General features: G+C 32.9%; 1 protein-coding gene across 1 annotated transcript in view; it reads left to right on the top strand.

The window, feature by feature from the left end:
- The window catches only part of Myc (bHLH transcription factor Myc), a 31660-nt gene extending 12732 nt beyond the window's left edge, over positions 1 to 18928 (top strand). The window contains exon 3 of the mRNA XM_089178027.1: positions 15545 to 18928. Coding sequence (XP_089034153.1) covers positions 15545 to 16293 — 749 coding nt within the window. The 3' untranslated portion in view covers positions 16294 to 18928. The remainder of the gene's footprint in view (positions 1 to 15544) is intronic.
- Positions 18929 to 22777: the final 3849 nt, after the last annotated feature.

Below are 22777 nucleotides of genomic sequence, written 5' to 3'. Positions count from 1 at the left end.
ATATTATAACGACCAGTACAATTAAAGGATGTGGGAGAAAGTTATTAGGGGGATAGGGGGGAAGGGGAAATATAAGAAAATTAAATAAATAAAATGATAAGAAAACTTATAAGACTTCTAAAGGAATAGAGACATTTGGAAGTGTCTGCGCATGCGCGTCTTGGTCGCGCGGGAACTCGAAGGTCACGCGGTACCGCGTGACGTCAGTCGATAGCCGGTCGCCGCTTGCGGTCAGGCGTGGGACCTCGCCGTGGCGGTTTAAATGGTCGCCGGAATGCGGTTAAGCCTTTTTGCCATTCGCGCGCAGTCGCGCTCCGGGCGGTGAGGGATGCTCAGTGCTGTCTGCTGCGGGTACCACGCCCCTTCGGTATTCTCTTTTGCGAATCTTCCTTATTATTGCTTTTTTTTTTGTTATAATTCATTCGAAATTTTACGTAATATATTATATTATTTATCTTTTCGTATTATATTAGACTTTTGTGCTTTAAATAATAGTAATATTTCATTCAATATCTTCATATAAATGTAAGAATTATACTTGATAAATCGATAAATGTATTCAATATATATATATATATATATATATATTTAATATGATTTTTTTTATTCGGTGAAACTAAGGTTCTAGATATTTTAAAATGTCTTCGGTGGTCGAGATAAACGAGATTTATCATAACTGTATTTCTTACATATTAAGTGTAACGATATTATTACTTTATATCGTTAGCTGTGTAACGTTATCGCGCCTATGTCTTTTTTCTTACTATCGATTCGACCTACGCTCCGTACAACGATCTCGATAGAAAAATTTTCCTATGAAGCCGCAACATCCGCGTTGTATCTACATATGTATGTTTCCTCGTCTAAAGGATGGCGCCAATCTAACGCTTTTCTCGAACGTCACACTACTACTGAGAGATTACTTAGTGCGAATAAATTTGTTCCTGTTTTTATGAGAATCTTTTTAATTTTATTTACTTTGTGAAAATGAAAGTTATAAAGAACAAAATATTTTTGTAAAAGATAATCGTAGAATTCCTTGAAATAGATCCTTCCCCTTCCATACTCTCTCTCTCTCTTCTTCTTATTTTATCCAGTAGATTAATCATCCTGACAGAATCCAGAGAAGGTTAAACGGTTATTATAAAAAACCGATGCACTTTGTTCGCCGAATATACATATATATATATATATATATATTATTTTTTTCCTGATACAGGTACATGTAACACACTTACCTACAGTCGACGGTAGATTACGATGACGCTTCAAAAAAAATATTTTCCCGGTTCGTTTAATATTGCGAAATATATCGTGCCAATACTTACATGATCTGCAGTATAAACAAAATAGAAATAATTACAATTTTAATTGTTTGTTAGAGATCAATTCGTAGTATTGGGTGCATTGTGTTTAAGAAATAGAAATTATACCTTGACCTTTTGCATTTACTTTGTTAGTTCAGATATATCCTCATTTAAATGAATTTCTCGTAGCTGGGTTTGAATGAGCTTATTCTTCGTGTAGGTATTCTTATTCTTATTTCTTCTTTGAAAAGAAAAGAGGATGTTGGTAATAGAGTTGGTGGTAGGGGCGAAATGGTGATTCCCACTCCACATGCAAATTATTCGGTTAGCTTCCAGGAAAATCGTTGTGGAACGCGTCGGTCAGCACCGCGAAGGTGTGCTCGGTCGTTCGTTCATTCGCTCGCGTCCGCATGAAAATGCATACGATGTCGTCGTTCCGCTTCGTTCGTCCGTGCTACACGTTTCTGGAATTCGGTGGGTGCAGTTACGTGCTCGGCGTTTCGACCAAAAGTATAATTTTTCGATCGTGTGACATCAATTTGTTCCTTTCATTTGTTTCTTTTTTTTTTTCATTTGTTTAGAAAAACTTATATTAGTAAATTTTTGTTATTTTCATTTTTTCCTCATGCTATTATAAGCTTGCAACTTACTATTACATAACTATATATGTCCCGCAAATATTTTGAAAGAATGACTGATATTGTGATAATTATATAAGTCAGGTAAGGACGGGGGAGGGGGAGGGAGGTTGATAGATAATGTAAGAGAAAATTAATAAAAAATAGAAAAGAAGGTAATGACGAAATTCTCGATAATTTAGGCTTTCAAATCGAGAAAAGGGAAGATTTAAATGTAAGAATTTATTAGCGATAAGCATTGTGTTCGCAGAAACAAACTTACAATTAGTGATTGTTTATGTTAATATATAAAATTTATTATTTATTTTGTTAGGTGGATAGTTTATAATTACATCATTTTATTCTATATCCTGTTCAATTCTTTCGTATTTATGTATATGTTACCGCCAAAACTCGACATTACACATATGTAAAATGCTGCTAAGATATGCTACTATTATTCTTGAGTCGTTATAAATATTTAACGAACGTGAAAACAATCGAGGTTTATTCAAGTTGACTGTCAATTATATAACAATCATATTTATTCAATTTTTTGTAATCTAAACTTCTTTAAATGTTCTATATACTATATATAGAACTTGAAAAAGAAAGAATAAATCTGGTTAAAAGAAGAAACTATGATTGTGAAATCGATATCGTAATGTCATTATTTTTTGTTTCGGTTTTTTTTTTTCTAATGTCTACACGCTTCACGTGTGTATGTGTATATGCATATATGCATCGATTTTACGAGAGCGGAAATTAGCTTCGAGCTTTGACGTTAGAATATCGCTCTTCAACACCGTCATTTTTCCTCTTACACCTCCTCGGAATGCTAATAAATAGTAATTTTGCTGAATCACGCATTCGTCGTGTCGACGATTACAAAAGACGCGTTTTTTGAATTAAAGACCTGAATCGTCGTCTTTGGCGCCACAATTTTAAATCGTCGACTGCGAGATAAGCATCCCTTTCGTGCGCGCAATTTGAAAACCATTGAAAGAGAAAAAGAGAAAGTAAGAAAGAGTTAAGAGGAAGGGAAGGGAAGGGAAGGGAAGGGAAGGAAAGGTTTTCCCACTTCTGCATTTTACAATACAAGGTCATGCCTATTTCGAACTTAGATTTTTTTTTCCTTTTTACAACCCTATTTTTATTATTTTCTGTTTTTACCTAATTTTGTTGAAAGTTTCTTTAGTTTATAAATTTTCTTTAACAATTCAGTCTTTCAAATGTCTTCTAAACTGAAGTTGCATTTTAGTAATGAGTGCTAAAATCACAGTCTTGAGAATAAATATGTATATTGTAGTTTTTTTTATTTTTTTTTTAATAATATTTCTTGATTTGTTCATGTGTTAGTTTATTCTTCAGAAATGCAAACGTTTCCTTTCGTTAAGTTTTGATAAAAGTTAACAAATTTTGTTAAAAATTATCCTTTTCTACGTATTACAAGTTTATCGTTTAATTCGTGACGTGCTCGATATTGTTTGAAATTTGTTGTTAATGAAAAATCTCGGTTCTTGTTTTATCGATGATATTTAGATTTCTTTTTATTTTATTTTTTATATCAAATTGACATTTTTTATCATTCGATCTTCAAGAAAATATTTGCACGTATGGCGTGTGACATTGTATTTCTCCTCGTCCGTAGTAATTAGATCCGTGGAAAAAAATGATTGGAATTTTTTCATATAAGTAAAATTTTGCTGACTATTATTTTTTCATTGTGTTCGTATGTATTTATTTTGCTACATAAGAAATTTCTCTAAAAACGAGTAAACATTAGAAAAACTGACACTATGTGTGTTCCCTGTATTTTTCAAAATACTCGTATCGTGTTCATCGAACGAAGCTAAAACAGCATATAAATGTCTCTTTACCACATTTTCTTCTCTTATTCTGTACTATTTATTTAGTTGTATCGTTATGGGTTGCTTAAAAGACGATGTTAGCAAGTTTAACAAATCTGAACATCGTTCCTCTGTTTTTTTCCCCCCTTTTGTTATCTCCATTACGAGAAAAAGAAAAAGATACGCTTGCTTTTTTGTTTTGTTCAAAGACCCTTTCTTTGTGTTAATTCTATTTTGTTCGACTAAATGGAGTAAAATTTCCAAGCAAAAGAAATATTACAAGAAAATGAATAATGTAAGGAAATAAAAAGCAACTTTTTTTATATTCGTATATGAGCTGTTTATTTTGAAAATGGCCTAACTCTCCATTTATGTTTGAATCGAGATATTGATGATGGGTTTGCGTTTCAATGCAATTAAAAATATAAGTTACAGGATAGTAACGAGTCATACTGCTTAAGTGTATCTAAGGGTGTTCAATTTATAGTTGCTATTAAAACAGTGGCAATTATTAAGTGAATGATATGCGTTTTCTTACCAAGAATGGAGTTAGGCCACTTTTAAAATAAACGGCTCATATATTTTTCAGGTAGACAAGTTGTTCATAATCGGACAATCGGATATCTTCACAAAGGTTTGCTCAGTTTCTATTTTTCTTCATCACCCTTTAACTTCGTGTGACACAAATCATGATATCAAAAGTGATATCAAACTCAAATATTGAAAATCGTTGATTCAAATTTCGTTTAAATTTCTTAGATATCTTTCAAGCTGTTATTACTCTTTCTTCTTAGATTTTTGTTTCTCTACAAATAAGATTAAATAAGCGATGGTAAATAAAATTTCATAAAAATCGCTATGAAAAGTAATCAAAACGTATATCATATACATATCCTTTCGTGTTAGATTGCTTTACAAACAATACGAAAGAGAACACGTTTTTACTAGTTATTTTCTAATCTTTTGTGATTTTCTTACTGCTTATTTTATCATTGATTGTGAGAAAGATTTACTCGTGATATTTAAAATATCATTCTTAAAAAATTAAAACAACAATTTGCAAATAATAATCTTTAATAATTTCAAACACACCATTAATGGATAAAAAGGATAATTTTATTTCTTATTTATTATTAAATGTAATTTATATTACTTTTCGCTAAATTAATTACTAGTCAACCTTATATTATTTATTAACTGTAGGAAAATTATTTAAATGATTCATGCATTAAGGAAAACAGAAAACGCATTGTACTTGCGTCCTGTTATCGAGATGTAAAGTCTAGAGAACAACGTGAGCGGTATCCTAATTTCATTGAAATGCAGTTTCACCGCGAACGTAACTCGTTCCTTCTGGTTGTTATTGCAAAACTATTCTCTTTCGTAGAATCGATCGCAAGTGGGTTTAATACATCTCGATGTCTCTTTCTCTTTCTATCTTGTTGTATTACGAAGGTAAGAGTTAAAGCTTCTAGGTATTCTAGGAGTGTAAGAACGAGTCTTTTCTTTCTCTTTTCTTCCTATTTCTTTCTCTTTCTTTCTTTCTTTATTTTCCCTCTCTTTCTCTCTTTCTTTTGCCGGTTTCTCCGCTTAGTCGGTCTCCGGTTTGCTTTGGCTATAATTACGCTTTTCCTTTACTAACAAGTGGGCGCCTATTTTTGTGGAGAGGTTGTGAACGTAAAAGCGCATCTCCTTGATGACGTGACTCGTTCATTCATTATACACATCACAGCTGCGTAGGAGGGTCGATCGGATATAAACATCGAACGTAAAATTATCATGACCACCACTCTTATTCTAAAGATCCTTTTATATATGTATTTTTATCTACATGAATATATATTTTCGATCATAGAGGAAATTTTTGTTTGAAACGTCATAACGTTTTTTTTTCTTTTTTTTTTTCATCGACTTAAAGAAACAAAAATTAAATCAATCAACTTGACATTCTAGTCAGAAAAAATAATGTCGTAGTAACGGTAACACTTGTTCTTTAAAAATAAACTCGCGGAAACCGGTTTCCATAAATTGTTCTAAATGGTATAATATATTATATTAGATGTTGCAGTTGATTCGATCCCATTTTTTAACAAATTTAGTATTTATTTACAAAATAATTATACGTTTGTTAATTGTTTAAAATAATTCCTATTATTTTTGATGATTTTAGGTCCATCTTTCGGGTAACCCATCAGCGAATAGAAGTCAAAAAACATTTTCATTTTCATTTATTCGTTTCTCGCGAATAGTGTTTTCTTTTAACATGACGTATCTCAAATAAATTAAAAAAGAAACATTTAACTTTTTTATATCAACTTTCCACGAAATACTTTTAAGATTATCTAGGCGACTTTTTTCAGTGTCAGACAATCCCATGTTTAAAATTGGTAGTTTGTTTTCGAAAAATTAAAAAAGAACAAATATTTATTATATTTAAATATACATAAAGCATCTTCTTTTTTTTTTTTGTTTTGTTAAATAAGAGTTTTATATTTGGTTATCTGATCGAGCAGAATTTTCTCGAATTTGACAACGTCAAAATATGTTCAATTTAATATAAATTGAAAGTTTTATTCACTTTGTTTTTATTTGTTGCATCTCTTTCTCTTTCTCTTTCTCTTTGAAGACTTTGAAATCATTCGTTTATATAAATATATCGAAAACGTACATAGGACACGCATTCAGCTAGTTAACTTTGCACGAAATTGATCGGAACTAATTCCACGGCGGTGAGTTGTAAGTATCCGTCCAACTGAAATGAACGAGGCCGACAACTTTCTCCCTTTGGCGCTTAAGAAAACGGTTCGATGCTCGAAACGCGATCGTTCGAGAGCGGTCTCGGCGGCGGTGGACTCTTTCACCGTTTCGTCGGACATTTTATATATATATATATATACATTGTTTTTTATTTATTTCTTTTGCAAATTCTTACGCTCAATATCATTTAATTATCTTGGAAGGAAAGAAAGAAAGCATAAAAAAAAGATATAATAATAATAATAATAATTGTAATTATTAGAGAAAAATAACAAAATTGAAAGATTAATAAATAAAAATCAATCATCCGAGTGAAAGTCCTTTAGAAATACTATCAGATTTCTTGAGACGTTTTAAATAAATGAAAGTAACGTTTTGTTCGCGACAGAAAAGTAAAATTACTCGGATTAATCGTCGAATACTTGACCGAGAGAGAGAAAGAGAGAGAGAGAGAGAAGAGGAAAGAAGAACGATGAAGGAGACGCACGCGTGCGCATCAGGATTGCAAGGACCTTTCTTTCTTCTTCTTCTTCTTCTTCTTCTTCTTCTCCTCTTTCTTCTCTCTCTTTCTCTCTCTCTCTCTCCCACCCATCTTTTCTTCTTTTTCCTTCTCCTTCTCTGCATCGCGAAAGAGGAGGCTATTCCTTTCGTCTCCCCGATTAGTCGGCTAACGTCCTTTCTTTTCTTATTGCATTTCTCGTTCGAACCAGCTTGCCAGTTCGCTCGCCTAACCACCCTGCTATCGAACGGACGGAGAAACGCAACCGATGTGAGCGCGCGCGCGCGCGCGCATGGTACAGTGTGAGAAAAGAGAAAGAGAAAGATCGAACACCACTCGCAAAACTATTGGCATTTTCCATGAGTCAATCAGACGATGATGCACTGTTGTCCTCGTCTTCGTCTTCGTCTTCGTCTTCGTCTTCGTCGTAGTTGTAGTCGTAGTTATAGTCACAATCGTAGTCACCCTTTCTCTATTTTTCTCACTCTCTCGTTCTGCCCGGATGACGTTAGCGCATCTCATTTTGTGGGCGGATACCGCCTAGCGTGTGGGCCGCGGTTTCTCTCTAATGCCGTCTGCTAAACTGGGACGCTTCCTGGGTGTTATCCTCTCTATTCGTTCAACCCGTCTCGCAGCTTAGTCAAATCTTCTTCTATCTCTTTCTCTCTTTATCTTTCTTTCTTTTTTTTTTGTTTTCTATCCTCGTAAAATTTCGCGACACCGATTGTTTAAATCCTTCCTTTTTCGTTTCTTTTTGTTTTCTATTTCATATTCTTACACTATTTTATAACATAAAGTAGTTAATTTTTCTTTTGCATAATGTACTTATTTTGCTTGAAAATTTATGTTTTTTATTTAAAATTAAGTCCTTTAATTTTAAATCTTTTTGACTGATTTTATGTAACTGGTACAATGATCCAATTAAATGTAGATAACTTTTTACTAGATTAATTAATAAATAAAAATTTTTTAATAATTACAATTTTCGTAAAGTCTAATGAAACAAAGTAAATAATATAGAATTGTAGAATTCAAATGAATAATTTATAATTCATCATTTTTTATCAGTTTGAATATATTATTATTTTCTTTCCTGATTTGTTCCTTTTTACTTTCTATTTCTTCGTACGCATCGCAACGTGTACTCAAACGGAATTTGCCTATACTTAAAGATATTTTAGGTTTTTTTTTATTTTAATATTGTTAAGAGTAAAACACGACAACTAGCCGATAAACTTGTTCACGCGAATAGATACGGATATATTTGACCTCGTTCGTATATATAATTTTCGAGTTTTAAATCTTTTGCCATAGATAACTGTCAATGAATCGAGAGCATTCGACGATTCGATCTGGAAATACACGTAACATATCTAGCTTATTATTTTTTACTAGATATTCTCTTATCCTAATTTTAATTCGCTTTTCCTTTTCTTTTGACATCAATTAATGAATCGATAAAATACAATATTTAATGAGCATTTATATCTTATCTATTACGTGTTCATTCATCAGGGCTACTTCGGAACATCTGTAGGAAGTTTATAATCTATTCTAAATCATATAGAAATATATTATTGCAATGTTTTTATTTTAAGAACGAGATTTGTTAAGTATCTCAACTAGCTGGTAAATCTAGTTCGACTCTCTCGATCCGTTGATTTTGCGTCAATTCGACCGATCGCTTTCGTAACTGGATCGGTCGGTGATGATGGTAAAACACACAGACATATAAACACACGTATAAGAGTTTGAAGGCAGAGAGAGAAGAGAGAGAGAGAGAGAGAGAGAAAGAGAGAAAGAGAGAAGTATCACGAGGCTCGACTAAGTTGAGATTTATGGCTTCGTCTTATATTATATACTTGTGTATATATGTACGTACTTACTTACCGAGTGACTAGGAAGAGAAACGTGTGTCGTCACCTGCAACGCATTGCTCGGAGTAAAAGTATCATCGTCATTGGACGAATACCTTAAACCGTGGGATCCCGTTGCTCCTATACTCATTTATTTACAATCTTATTACAAATTCTATTCAATTATACCTTTTAACGTGTTATACGTCGGACTGATTTTCGTTGATTTCTTATTTGAACTTTGTGGGCAAAAATCTCAATTAACCTAAATAGAGAGTTCAAAGTGGAACGTATACGATCCATGCGATACGGAACGTGTAAAACTATTTTTTTTGTTTTGTTTTGTTTTTCTTTTTCCATCTTTCACCTTTTTTGCAACTTCGTAGAAATTGATTTCTCGGTGGACTTTAAAATAGACGATCCAGAGAAGAAGTTCGCACAGGTCACGGATATGCGAGCAAACTCGTCTCTACCGTAGATTTCTAGGCGGACTCAACACGGATTTCTCTGGTGGTATCTTTTCGATTTATCGCTTTGGCAACGGGTCGTCGAGCGGCGAAGAACCTCGCTCTCTCGTTATCGTTTCTCGTTGCTTGAAACTTGGCTCGTTGAAAATTTCATCGTTTGGTGCTTATCAAACGGAGTAATCATTCTTTTTCTTTCTCTCTCTCGCGTTGTTTCACGCGAATGATATTTCTTAAATTTTGTCTTTTTTTTTTTTTTTAGACATATAATTTATTTCTAGGGCAGTAATCATAAAAAAGTCGTTATAAAAAAAGTTTGACAAAATAAAAATGATTGTAAAAAGTTCTTGAAAATTATTCGCAAAAAAAATCATTATAGAAAATTATCTCGAAAAATCATCAAAAAATATAACACAGAGAGGTAAATCGCGAATATGATTATTATCATTCAGAAAAATCAATGAAAATTCGCTAATACAATTCGGTTATAAAACACATAATACAAATACTGTTACTTTAATTTGTAGGAATTTAAAGAAATAATGGAATGTGTATATCACGTGGAAGAAAGTAGAATGAAAAAGTGGTCGCGATCGTGAAAGGACGTTTACTGTGTAGTAGGGTGCGTCGACACCGAGTGAAGGGCGTCATAGTTGCGTCGCGACGACTCGGGCCGAGGGCGCGTTGCCCTGCTCGGATCCGACGCGCTCGATATTTGGCGAAAAGCTTCGTCCTCCTCTTCTTCCTCCTATTCCTCTTCTCACTTCATCTCATTCCATCCTACTCTACCCCACCTCAACTCAACTCAACTCACCCTCACCTCACCACACCACATCACACCACACTTCACCTAGCTCTTTAGGTTGCCTATCTCAACACGAGAGACAGAAAGAGAGAGAGAGAGAGAGGAAGAGAGAAAAGGACAGAAGGGGAAAAGAGAGAGAGGAGTGGGAGGGAGAGGGAGGTGATCGGATCGATATGCGTCGACGTACTACTATGGCCTGCTTTACAACGCGAGAGCACTGACCTCCAAGGTCGCTCTTACGCGGCTGCATGTGCCGTCGTCGTTCCAATCCCTCTCTCCTTTCCTCTCCTCTCTTGTGTACTCTTCTGCCACTTCTCTCCCCTCCTCTCCACTGTTCGTACGAAGGCAGCTTCCCCTCGAGCGCTTTTTGCGCGGGCATGAAAAAGAGATGGAGAGTGGGTTAAAGAGGATGAGAAAGAAAGGAGAGAGAGGAAGAAAGAGAGTGAGAGAGAGGGAGAGAGGATAGTGGTCCAGACTCTTCGTAGCCATGCCGCCGACCCTTCCGCAGCCTCCCGTCGTTATACCCGCGTTCCATGCAAGTGTATTCTACGTAGTGTTATTAAAGTTCAACAGTCGAAGGATTTACTATCAAACACAATCGATAATACGATTATTTAATTTTTATAAAAAATAATTATTCTTTTTTTTTTTTATTAATTAAATTAGCGATTTATTTCAATACGTTCATATGCCGTGAAATACGAAATATGAATGTTTAATTAATTAATAATAAATTAAGTAGTGTGTGTGTTATACAAAATGATTGTGATAATCCAATGGAATTTTATTTAAATTTTCCAATATCTTTTCTTCTTACGACTTCTTCAAAATGATTAGTTTAGTTTTATATATATATATAATAACTTCTTTTTTACATGCTTTTAATCGTGAGAATATTACGATCAAGGTTTTCTCTTTATCAATACATTACGCAAGTGAGCACGCAATACATTTGAAACGACATAAAATTTTTCATGATATTATATTAACTCTTATCATTGAGAAAAAGAACAGTAGTTGTAAAAAAGAAAAAGAAAAAGAAAAAAAAGAAAAATATCAAATAAAACGAGAAAGAAATATTACTGCGTGCCAGTGACTCTCTGAGTGAATGATTGTATGATCGACCGACAAGTATAATGTCATATGGGGCAAGGTCAATCGCGATCGATCAATTTCCGCGTTCTGTTTTACTTACTTGAACGTTTTCTTATACTTTTAATTAGAAATTAAATAATAAAAAAAAAAAGGTAAAAAACAGAGAAAAGAAAAATAGATAAATAGTGTGACCGATGCTAACAAGGACACGGCAATCATGTACAATCTCTGATTATTGTCAAACTTTTCACACTTGGTAGTGGTTCATGATGAATGTGCATTATGTGTCCTTGTTATAAAATTAATATAACATAGGTAATTCAGAAAAATAAACAAAATAAAAATAAAGTGAATTATAATTATACTTTATACAATAATAAACATGAGAAATAATGAAATAAATAAAAATATTTACTTCGTCGCAGATTCGATCCAGCGATATTAGGAATACACGACCGTGCCGCACTCGTTATGCTACCGAAGCAAACAAATATAAATAAACGTAAAAATTTATATAATATTTCTATCACTTTTTTTTCACAATTTTTAAAGGGTGCAATGTATATTCCTTCATAAATCACTAGAAGTGTGGAAAAAGTTTGACAAAAATCAGAGTTTGTACATAATTACCAGTGCTCTCTTATAAGACTAAAATGTTTCTCGCTGAAGATTTTTGAAGAAGCGAGAAGGAAGAAGGAAATTCGAGATGGGTTGGTTGGTTGTACGGTTGGTCGGTTGGTCGGTTGGTTGGTTAGTTAGTTGGTTCGTTCATTCGTTCGTTCGCTCGCTCGTTGTTTGCTAGAGTAGCAAACACGAAGGTGTTGGAGCATGTTAAATGGCGGAATTCGGGCGGAACGTGCGGTTTCTTCGTTGAAATTATAAAGAATGATGATGACACACGTGGCGCCTATGAAAAGCCGGCGCTAGTCTCGTAAGAAAGAAAGAGAAGAAAGAATAATAGAAAGAGGAAGGTTGATGGAGAGGGAGGGGTGTTCTGAGATATAGAATGAAAGAGGGAGAGTGTTACGGATAGATATCGAGAGCCGGCCGGTTCCTAATTCGGATATAGGTGTGTAATGATGTTATTTTTAGAAGTTTAGCGCCTTTTCACTCTCCGCTTGCTTTGGCCGAACGCCAGTAACGCTCGCGCGCCCGAACGGAGGCCATGCGAAACACGTGGAAGCATTGTGGGTCTTTTACGCATGCGCTTGCTCTGTCTCTTCATTTATACTCATCTTTCTTTCTCCTTTTTTCCCTCTCTCTCTCTCTCTCTCTTTCTTTTCTTTTCTTTTTTTTTATTATTTTTTTTATTTTCTTTTTTCTTATTTTTCCTCCCACCGGTAGTCTGTGAATTTAAGCGCGTCGACTAAGCGTTGGCGCCTTCCTCGTTCCTTTTTGCTTTTTCTGCTAATAAGAGTCGAACAGTTTCTTCGTGTATATGAAGTTCCTTGAGGACAACGAGTTTTTAAAAGTTTCATACTTTTTTCTTCTTCTATATCATCGGTTTTATGTCTTTTTTTTTGTTTTTGTTTTTGTTTTTTTTTTTTTTTTTTTTTTTATTGATTCACGCACGTGTTTCTTGATATATAATTGGAGTGATACATTTATCGAGACAAGTAATAAACGATTTCTAAACGTCGTGAAAAAACATTATACGCTCGTGAAAAATATGTTTATTTAATCGATACTTCTACGTTTTATTGTATCTAAACAACTAAACTTTAATGAATGTGCATATTATTAAATGAGTCCGCCGGTATAATTGATTTTTATCAAAAGCTTATAATTATAGTTAGACGTGATAGTTGTAATCCGATTAGAATAAATAAAGCGTGAATCGACGAGGCAAATCGTCGACACCTCGGTTTGTTTCCGTTCACACGAAATTCGTCGCGTTTACTTCGTCATTTCTTTTTTTTTCTTTCAGAATTCTCTGTTTTACGTAATGCTTTGGGTCAAAGTGGTCAGGGTGAGCGAAAATATAATATTGAATCGTGTATGCAAATCAATGCAAGTAGTTTCAATATTAAACACTATACTGTCCTAGTGTTAAATACAACGTGCACGTGTAAATAATCTCTTTTACATAAATATGATTTGAAAATTGAAGATTTAAAAATGTATTATCTTATTAATCGAATCATCGATCTTTTTACTTTAGATTACTGTCTAATTTGTATTTTTAGTCGGAAGTAGTTGATAAGACTTTTCTTAATGAAAAGAGGCCGAATATGAGTATCTGCGGAAGTAGAGAAAAGGATATGATTAGAGGAACGTACTTTGGTTTTGGCCTTGACAAAAGTCATCATTGTTCGTATCCGGGTTTGTCAAAGAGAGAAAAAGGAAAGAAGGAAGAGAGATGAAGAGAGTAATCTGGAGCAACCGGATTTCCAGCGATTGCGCGGAACGTCAGACGAGTACAGAAACAGTGTACGCCTACATATTCTCTATCTTCCTCTCTCTCTTCCTCTCTCTCTCTCTCTCTCCCATTGTCTTTCCTTATTCTTTGATCAGCACGTGGTATCGTTCGCCTTGTCAAAGGGTGTCCTTGCTTCTAACGGTTTGGTTCGTGACTCGTCTTGAACTCGAAAGAGTCGATTATGCGTTTGCCCTTGTAAACGACAGGAGTCTTCAGATAAAACATTATCGAACATCCGCCAAAAGACGATTAAGGCGCCATGTACTGGCCCGGACGTTGCTCAAAGTCTCATTTTTGGCTGTGCCAAGTAGTTCTCTCGTTGAGAAAGAATAAGAGAAGGAAAGCGAACGGTCAAACGATCGTTTCCGCTGTTTGCAGCTGACCTTCGCCTTGATCGTAAGAAGGGTCGAGGGAAGTGACTTGGCCAGTCAATTAACGGGCTTGACTGCGGTCTCTGAACTGCGGTTCAGTGATAATGACTTTTCGAAGTATTTTGAGTCGATCGCTTCGCACTTTAAAGAGTTTTTCGTTCATCGAGCGCTAAACAAATAATTATTTATTCATCAAAAGATTTCAATCGAATTAATATCATTTTATTTCTAAATTAAAATTGTTTGATCGTTGAAAATATTAACCCTTTTGCACTCCGCTGCCTCACCGTATTTATGAGACATCGTGATTCTAGTCTATCACTCCGATGTCTCAACGTATGAGACATTAAAGTTTATTAGTGATTACGGGGAATTGAGTTATTTCAGCACAACTTTTGGAGACATGCATGTTTTCCTGATGTTTTCTCTCAAAATAGCACAAGACATCGAATCAAAATATAGTAAAATAACAAAGATATATAAAAAAAAATGTCAGCGGGTTTTGTGTTCTAAGAGAATGCGAGACACGGTGCTCACGACGGTCCGAGAACTTTTTGGCGAAATTTGAGAAGAGCGATAAGAAGAATTTGTAGAAGAAAGGTTTTTATAGAAGCATATCTCGCATTTTATAGTGAGATTTATAATGCACAAAGAAATATTATTAAATAGCATCACATTTCAAATACAATGGAACACGCTCGCTTTTTTTTTTCAATGCAACGCTATTACACGCATAAATTCTCTTGGTAAATAAGTTCTTTTGGTAAAAGTTCTGTAGGTAAATATGTTCCTTGATGTCTACAGATTAATATAGGTCCAATATCATTAGAATCCGTTACTTGGTTCCAAAGTTATACTAAATAATACGAGAGTCTGTAAATGTGCCGTTTCTGCCGTGAAGTCGCGCGGAGTTGCTGCTACCCAGCATCGAAAGTAGTGCGGAGTGCAAAGGGTTAACTCTTTGCGGCACAAAATTTCAGATAATAAAATAACCCTATGTTGCATAGAGAAATTTGATTACGTTTTAAATTAAACAAAATTAGTATATTTTTTATAAAGGTATTACATAATGTAATAATGTAAAAATATAAAAAAAATAGTTAATAACCAATTGCTTTGCGTAGATAAGACGAAATATAAACTTATGAGCATGTGTAGCTATTGCAATAATATTTCGAGGTGGGACTAAAAATGTCCCGTACACCGTGCATTATGGTGTATCAAAAAGGTGTGGGACACTTTTAATCCCACCGAGCCACAAAGAATTAAAGGACACAACTAGTGGTGACCGTCTGAAAAAAAGATGATTTTAGAGAATTTTTTTTTTTTAAAGAAAACTACTACTTGAAATGTTTTAATGTTTGAAGGATATATTTATAGGATATTTAATAAATACGTGATAAAATTTTTGTGGACGTTTATTGGAAATTTTGCGTTTAAAGTTTAAGTTATTGATTTATAACGAATATATAATACTAATTATCTTATTGCTTTTCTGTTACAGAAGAAGATGAAGAAGTAGAAGTAGAAGCAGTTGAAGAAGAAGAAGAAGAAGAAGAAGTAGAAGAAGAAGAAGAAGAAGAAGATGAAGATGAAGATGAAGATGAAGATGAAGATGAAGATGAAGATGAAGAGGTCGACGTAGAGACGTATGAGAAGCCTAGTCAAGATGAACAAAAGCAGAAGAATCACTACAACTCATATTTACAACGATCACCGAACCCTAAAGAAAAGAAAAATACGATGGTAACAAATTGTAAACAAAAGAAAAGTATGGTGGTAACGACAACTCATGCACCGAAGCCACGAGGCAGGCCACCGACGAGTGCAAAACGAAAACGAAAAGCTACATCGAACGCTGTTTCAACAAATAACAAAAGAAAATGTACGAGAAACACTACTAGAGGAAGAATGACGAAAAATAATAAAGATGGCGCTCTTTCGAAAAATTCGACTGACGATGAGGCAGATAAGGACAAGCGACATATACATAATAACATGGAAAGACAGAGACGAGTCCAACTTAAGGATTATTTTGAAGGTCTTCGTAGTGCAGTACCTTCGCTTGAAAACAAGGAAAGAGCTGCTAAAGTGGTGATTCTTAATAGTGCTAAGCAATACGTTCAATATCTAAACAGTGAATTAAAAATTAAAAATAAAATGTTAGAAAGGTTAAGATATGAACAAGAGATGTTGATGAACCGTCTCAAATTCCTTAGATCTAATTTCGTTAGGATTCATCACGCAGATTAAATGGCAAAATAAAAGAAAAAGTGTCCAATCACTTACAAATTTCCATGTTACAAGTTCGCCTATATAAACATACATATATACATGTATGTATTTACATTTTCGTCACTACATGTTAACATTTATCAACATAGAAATGCAATTCGGTTAGACATGAAGATTAGAACGAAGAAGAGGACGACAACTATGATGAATTTTTCAGTTTTCCGACATGAAAGAGTTTTTGTTAAACTTTTTCATTTATTCCTGATTATTTATTGAGGAAGGAGATCGTCATGAATTGACAATGAATACTACGATTGGATACTAGTAAAGGTTTATGACAAACCACCACGACTACGCGCCTGCAATTTTTGTGGAGAAACAAAAGTACATGGAGAAAACATCTTTTTTTCTTTTTATTAAAAGAAAAAATGCGAACGTTGAAAGATCCAGAAGAAGATGTCTTCACAAGAAGTTTTCGCTTCATTTTTATTATTTGGAAAATAGTTATAAAAAATAATCGCGAAATAGATAGGAAAACACGAGAAATGTAATGGATGAAGGTTAACGATAGGCAAAGCACATCCAAGAATTTACATGATTTAGACGTATTTTGTACTTTTTTATTTATAACTTTGCTTCGCGTATCGTTCCTTATGAAAACAAAAATCGACATAAAGGTAGATAGATAGAGTAGAAAAAGTGAGAAAGAGATAAGTAGGATAGATAGATAGAGATAGAGAGAGAGAGAGAAAGAGAGAAAGAGAGAGAACGTGAGCATGAGCGAGAGCGAGAAAGAAAAAGAAAGATAAAGATAAAGATGTACGTGAATACGATTAATCCGCATCTCGATGTTCCTCGTTGGGAGTGTCTTGTTCATTTTTAAAAAAGGCGCTACGTTTGTTAACTTTTTTCTCTGAAAACATTCTGCTCACCCACAGACTCCACAATTTTATACTATATTCGCCGGACTAATAAATACAACAGTTGGTACGTATGCCATCCTCTCGGTAAGTCCGCGAATATTTTTTTAACACGTGCGCCAAAACGTGATCCCAAACAAAAAAAAAAACAAAAAGAGGAAAAAACAAAATAGAAGAAGAAGCGAAGAGGAATAAAATCTTTCGTCTAATGATCAAGATGATAAGGGAACATATTTGTGCATTACGATGCGGTCTTGCACACAGGCGTGTATTTTAAAATGCCAATATTGATGAACGTCACTTTATGCGACTAGTTTTAATTTCCCTAGTTTAACGACGTAGGTAAAGCGTACAGTTTAGGAGTACGAAGAGAACGAGGAGACTTATTAGGATTGTTATTAGTCAAACGTTTCTTACCGGTTAATTTCTTCCCTTTTAATTTCATCGTTTCTTTACTCCTCGTAATTGGAGTTGTGATACGTCGAATTTATCTATTAAGTGTATACAAATATGAATACAAATCGATTTTAGTCAGCTCTAGCTTTTATTCTGCTGATATTAGAGAATTTTGATTATTTATGGGAAGGGACAATCCGGTTAAGAAATTTTCATACTACTTTATTAATCCTCTTTAAGTTGTTCGAAATAAAATCTCGAATATATTATTATCATTACTTTTTTTTTTTCATTGATTTATTTATCTTTGCAAATAAATAAATCTTTGTCTTTATTCTCTTCATAATAGGAGATTCATATTGTTCTATAAAAAAAAAGATTTTCACTCATATCCAAGATGCTAAACACGTAATCATTATCCTCGTTCTCTTTGACAATTAAGAAAAGTCAAAAAAAAAAAAATAAACGCAAATAGTAAATCGATCTTCTATCAATGACTTTTTCAAGATGATGTGTGATTTAGATGTGTTATTTATTTTTAGAGGAAAAAGTATAAGAGAATTAGGGAAGGTCAAAGTAAAATATCGTTTCATAGATAAAAATTAGATTTCTGCACTTAATTAATTCATATCATCTCGACGGATTTTCAATTTTTTCACTCTTTTTCTTTTTTTTTTTCTTTTTTTATCTTAGTTGTTATTTTTCACTCGATGGACCATCCGAAATCTTTACTGGAACACCACCCACACATCATACGTTTCTTATTTTACACTTGTTCTATATTTTTTTTTTTTTTATGCAATATCATCTCTTCTGAAAAAAGTTCAGAAAAAAAAAAGGAAGAAAGATGGATAAAGACATTTTTATAAATATAATTGTCTTATGCATACACACTGATAGATACAAACACACATATACAATATATATCTCGATCGATGTTTTTTGTAAGGGTGCAATAAAGTTAACAACAAATTGGAGATTCCAAACGAGAACTAACTGGATCCTATTTGTTTATGTTATTCTATATTAGCAATTTTAGGAATTAATTGTTATAACGATCGAGGTATATGTACTGATGGGTGTCGTAACCAGGATCGGAGATGGAAACGGGATCAAACGATTTTTTTTCTACACTTGGTCCCGTTCGCAAAATGAGTATCATTATCTTGATTTTGATTCCGTTGGGATGATATATATCCGTATGTGAAATGAATTTCTTTCACAAATTTTTGTAGTTACTTCTTTATCGTTTATTTTTGTTTTTTTCTTCGTAAAGTACATAAATAACGCGAAAAAGGAAATTTATTACAATTAGAAAGATATTTCGAATAATATTAAAGTACGCTTTTTAACGTATATATATATATATATATATGTATATATATATATGTATATACATACATTGTATATATATACACATTACATATAAATAACACGTGTAATATACATAGAAAGATTTCTAAACAAAAAATACATGTATATTAACATAAATTACTTTCATATATAAATATATATATGTTAGTATATATATCCATATATACTATCGTACGTAGATAAAAATATATATGCCTATATATATACGTATGTAGAATAGATTCTTAAGTGTGAATGTCGCAAAAAGAGATAGAGAGAGAGAGAGAGAGAGAGAAAGAGAGTGAAAGAGAAAGAAAGAATAGTGTGTGAGAGAAAGTAAAGAAAGATACATTAACTATTGACATCAATTATTAGTTCGCGGTATGCATTAATTAATATTATCATTATTATCGGTTTTTAGTTAATTATTTTGTTCATCATGCTATCGCTAATTATATCAATACGATTATTATTTACTACTAATTATCGAGTCATGGTGGTATAAGCGATTGTGCTAATCCTATAAGATTTTCAGGGGAGAAAAATATATAATATTAATATGTTTATCGTATTAGATATTAAGAATTAACACGGTAAAAAAAACACACATAGTGAACACACAAAAATGTACAGACTTATGCACACACACATACCACACACCCCATATAGGTACATTCACACAGAAAAACAAACCGACAATTTATACACAACGATAGTAGATAAATTTGAAAAATGGAAGAGAGCGTGATTCCCTTTTCAAAAGGGAAGGAGAAGATGCAACATAATGTGTTCATTACATTGTAGGTGACAGTATTTCTATATATATAATATATATATCTATATATATACAATACATATATTCATAAGCTTTTTACAAGAAATAAAAAAAATAAATAAAAAGAAATAAGGAAAGAAACGAGGAAAAGGACGACTGATTGTTTTCGGGGAAAGCTAACGTAATGTACGATATAAAAATAGGTATATTTACACATGTGCGCACACACACACACACACACACATACGTACACATACAGATAATATACATCAATCCTTATTACGCATACATATAGGCGATAGAATAAAAAAGAAAGAGAGGCATAGATAAATAATAAAGAAAAGGCCAGGTGTAGACTGGAATAAATAATGTTAGTGCTGTTAATGACTCGGAAAAGGATTAAAATTTAAGATGATGAAGGGTAATCGAGAATAGTTTCTTGGTGTGTTAAGGGACGGATGAATAGCAATAGAAAGAGAAGGACAAGGAGAAACGATTCGAGTGTGCACGTGCGTCATTAAATAAAGTCTCGAAAACTTTTGACATTAGTGACGTTTCATACATATGCTTACTACAATTACACATATACACACGGGTATACGTAAATTATGGGCTAATTATTGGTAGAAAACGAATTGCGACCTAAGTGCTTCGGATATTATACTAAAATACATACATACACATATACATACATATATATGTTACCGTTAAAACATGAAATCCGTTAGTTCGTAAAATAACCATCCAAATCATGAAATAACTATTCTAACTAGTTAAAGTATGAAAGAATTCAGAATTACATACTTCGGCTATGTAGTATAAGAATTCACGAGAGACCAGATTAGTTAAATTATGAAATCGAAATTAGATCCTTAGATTAGATTCGGTAGAACAGCACGACTAAATGAACATTGGTTTTTAAAGTATAGGAACAAATAAGAAGTAGATAATTATGAGAATTGTTGGAATAATAAAAATAGACTTTAACATTTAAATCGCTGCGTTATCCACAAACGTTTTGAACATACCTCGTAACCCGTACATGGGTAATGCTTAATATTGACTTCCTACCAAAAATTATTAATAGGTAATAAAAGGATATTTCATATAATATATAATAGGTCTCTGTGTGTTGAATCATTTTAAAAGAAATATAAAAACATGTTTTTTTTTTATTTTATTTTTTTTTTTTTTAAGAAAATTATTTTAAATAGAAAATTTCAAAATAGTCTATACACGAATTTGTGATTCTTCATTTTCTCTCAACTTTGATCAATTTAAATGACGTCTCTTGTTTGAGTAAAATAATGTACATGTGCATTTAAATCTTATTAAAGAAGCATTATTTCGAACGGTAATAGTATGCTTAAAACTTGTAGAATAAGATTTTGTTGACAATTGAAATTCCCAAAAAAAAAAGATTTAATAAGTTTGTTCTTTATTATTACTAGTTTATTATACTAATAAACGCCTTCGTTTTTTTTTTTCGACATTGCCAAAAATTTGGGGAAAATTTTTAACATATATATATATCACTCGTTATTACAGCATCCCATATAGTTTTTTTTTTGTTTTTTTTTTTTTAAACACAAAGAATACATTTTTAAATCTTAGATGTTTCACCCTCGACTACTGATTTTCACTTGAGTGTGTAAATCTCTCTGTGAATTTTGTTATGTATTTATTACAAGACTTCTTACACACTAAGAATAGATAGAAAGAAGGTGCAATATTTATTCACTAGAAGGGATATCATAATCTTATTGTTATAAGTCCACTTTTTATATAGCATTCCGAATCACTAAACGCGTTGCCTGACGAATATTTTCTTGTTTTTTCGCGTGATGGCTTAAATATCAATTTCATACTTTAATTATTCCCCTCTCATGAATTTATATATATATATATATATATATTACTTGTGGATATTTCATGAATAACCCGAATTATACATTTTAACGATAACATATATATATATGTATAAAATATATATATATATATATAACTTATACAGGACAAGTGTTTTTAATGGGCTGGCGGTTACAGCTTATAACAAGGGACGTAAAATGACGATAAAATAATTTGTTGCCGGGAAAAGGAATAAAAAAGAGGGTCTTTAAAATAATAAGTACCAAGCATTTACATAGAGTATATGATAAATAGATGCAGTTTGAATTTCGAAGGTAATATTTGAAAGAATCGCACCGACGCTTTTCATAAGCCGCGATCATTTTTTTCGCGGTCACTTGCACTTCGCTATATTTTTGAAAGACTATTGTACTTTATTCCACGTTAGAATGAAGAATTGTTGAGCTTTTTTAGAGAACAAGATAGAGGATCAGATTTGTATAATAAACATTGGATCTCACTCAGGATAATATTACGCGCCTTAAATCCGTATCTGTTCTTATTGTCGGTGAAATAAAAAGACAGAGAGGGAGAAAAAGAAAAATAAAAAAAAAAGCATACAAACACACACACACACAGACAGACACACGAGAAACTGTGGATATGAAAAAAAAGTAAGTTATAGTAGGTACACGTTATAATAGTTCGATTGCGTAGAAAAGAATATGACGTTTTAAGATGGAAATTCTAATGATAATGGGAAATGATCACTAAATTATCTTTCCACTAAATAGTAATTAATAATGTCGAAACGATTCGAAAGAGCAGCTTTGCAGTTTAAAGCTTCGCAGTAGCAATTCGTTGGCATCTTTCCCTTATTTTTTTCTTACTTTGGAAAACAAGATGAATCCTACCCTTTTTGTATCTGTGCCAGCAGCGATATTATCCACTTCTTCGCTAAGATTTTCATCGTAGCGCGCTAGGAAATGATATATCGGTCGTTCGAGAATTTTTATTACAATGTACTACTGGTATCTAGATAGATAGATAAATAGAAAGAAAGAAAGAAAGAAAGAAAGAAAATAATAGTTATCGTCTCGCGAAAGCTTCGAAAGATATTAATCAGTTTCACAATATAATTCTTCGAAGTAATTTATTTTATATTCTCTTACATTCGCTTTGCATTCTAAAGTGTTTTATATATATATAT

The sequence above is a fragment of the Polistes dominula genome, unplaced genomic scaffold, assembly GCF_049000335.1.
Source record: "Polistes dominula isolate Pdom_NZ unplaced genomic scaffold, Pdom_raw_medaka contig_77, whole genome shotgun sequence".
NCBI classification, from domain to species: domain Eukaryota; kingdom Metazoa; phylum Arthropoda; class Insecta; order Hymenoptera; family Vespidae; genus Polistes; species Polistes dominula.
This window is presented reverse-complemented; position numbering and strand designations above follow the sequence as displayed.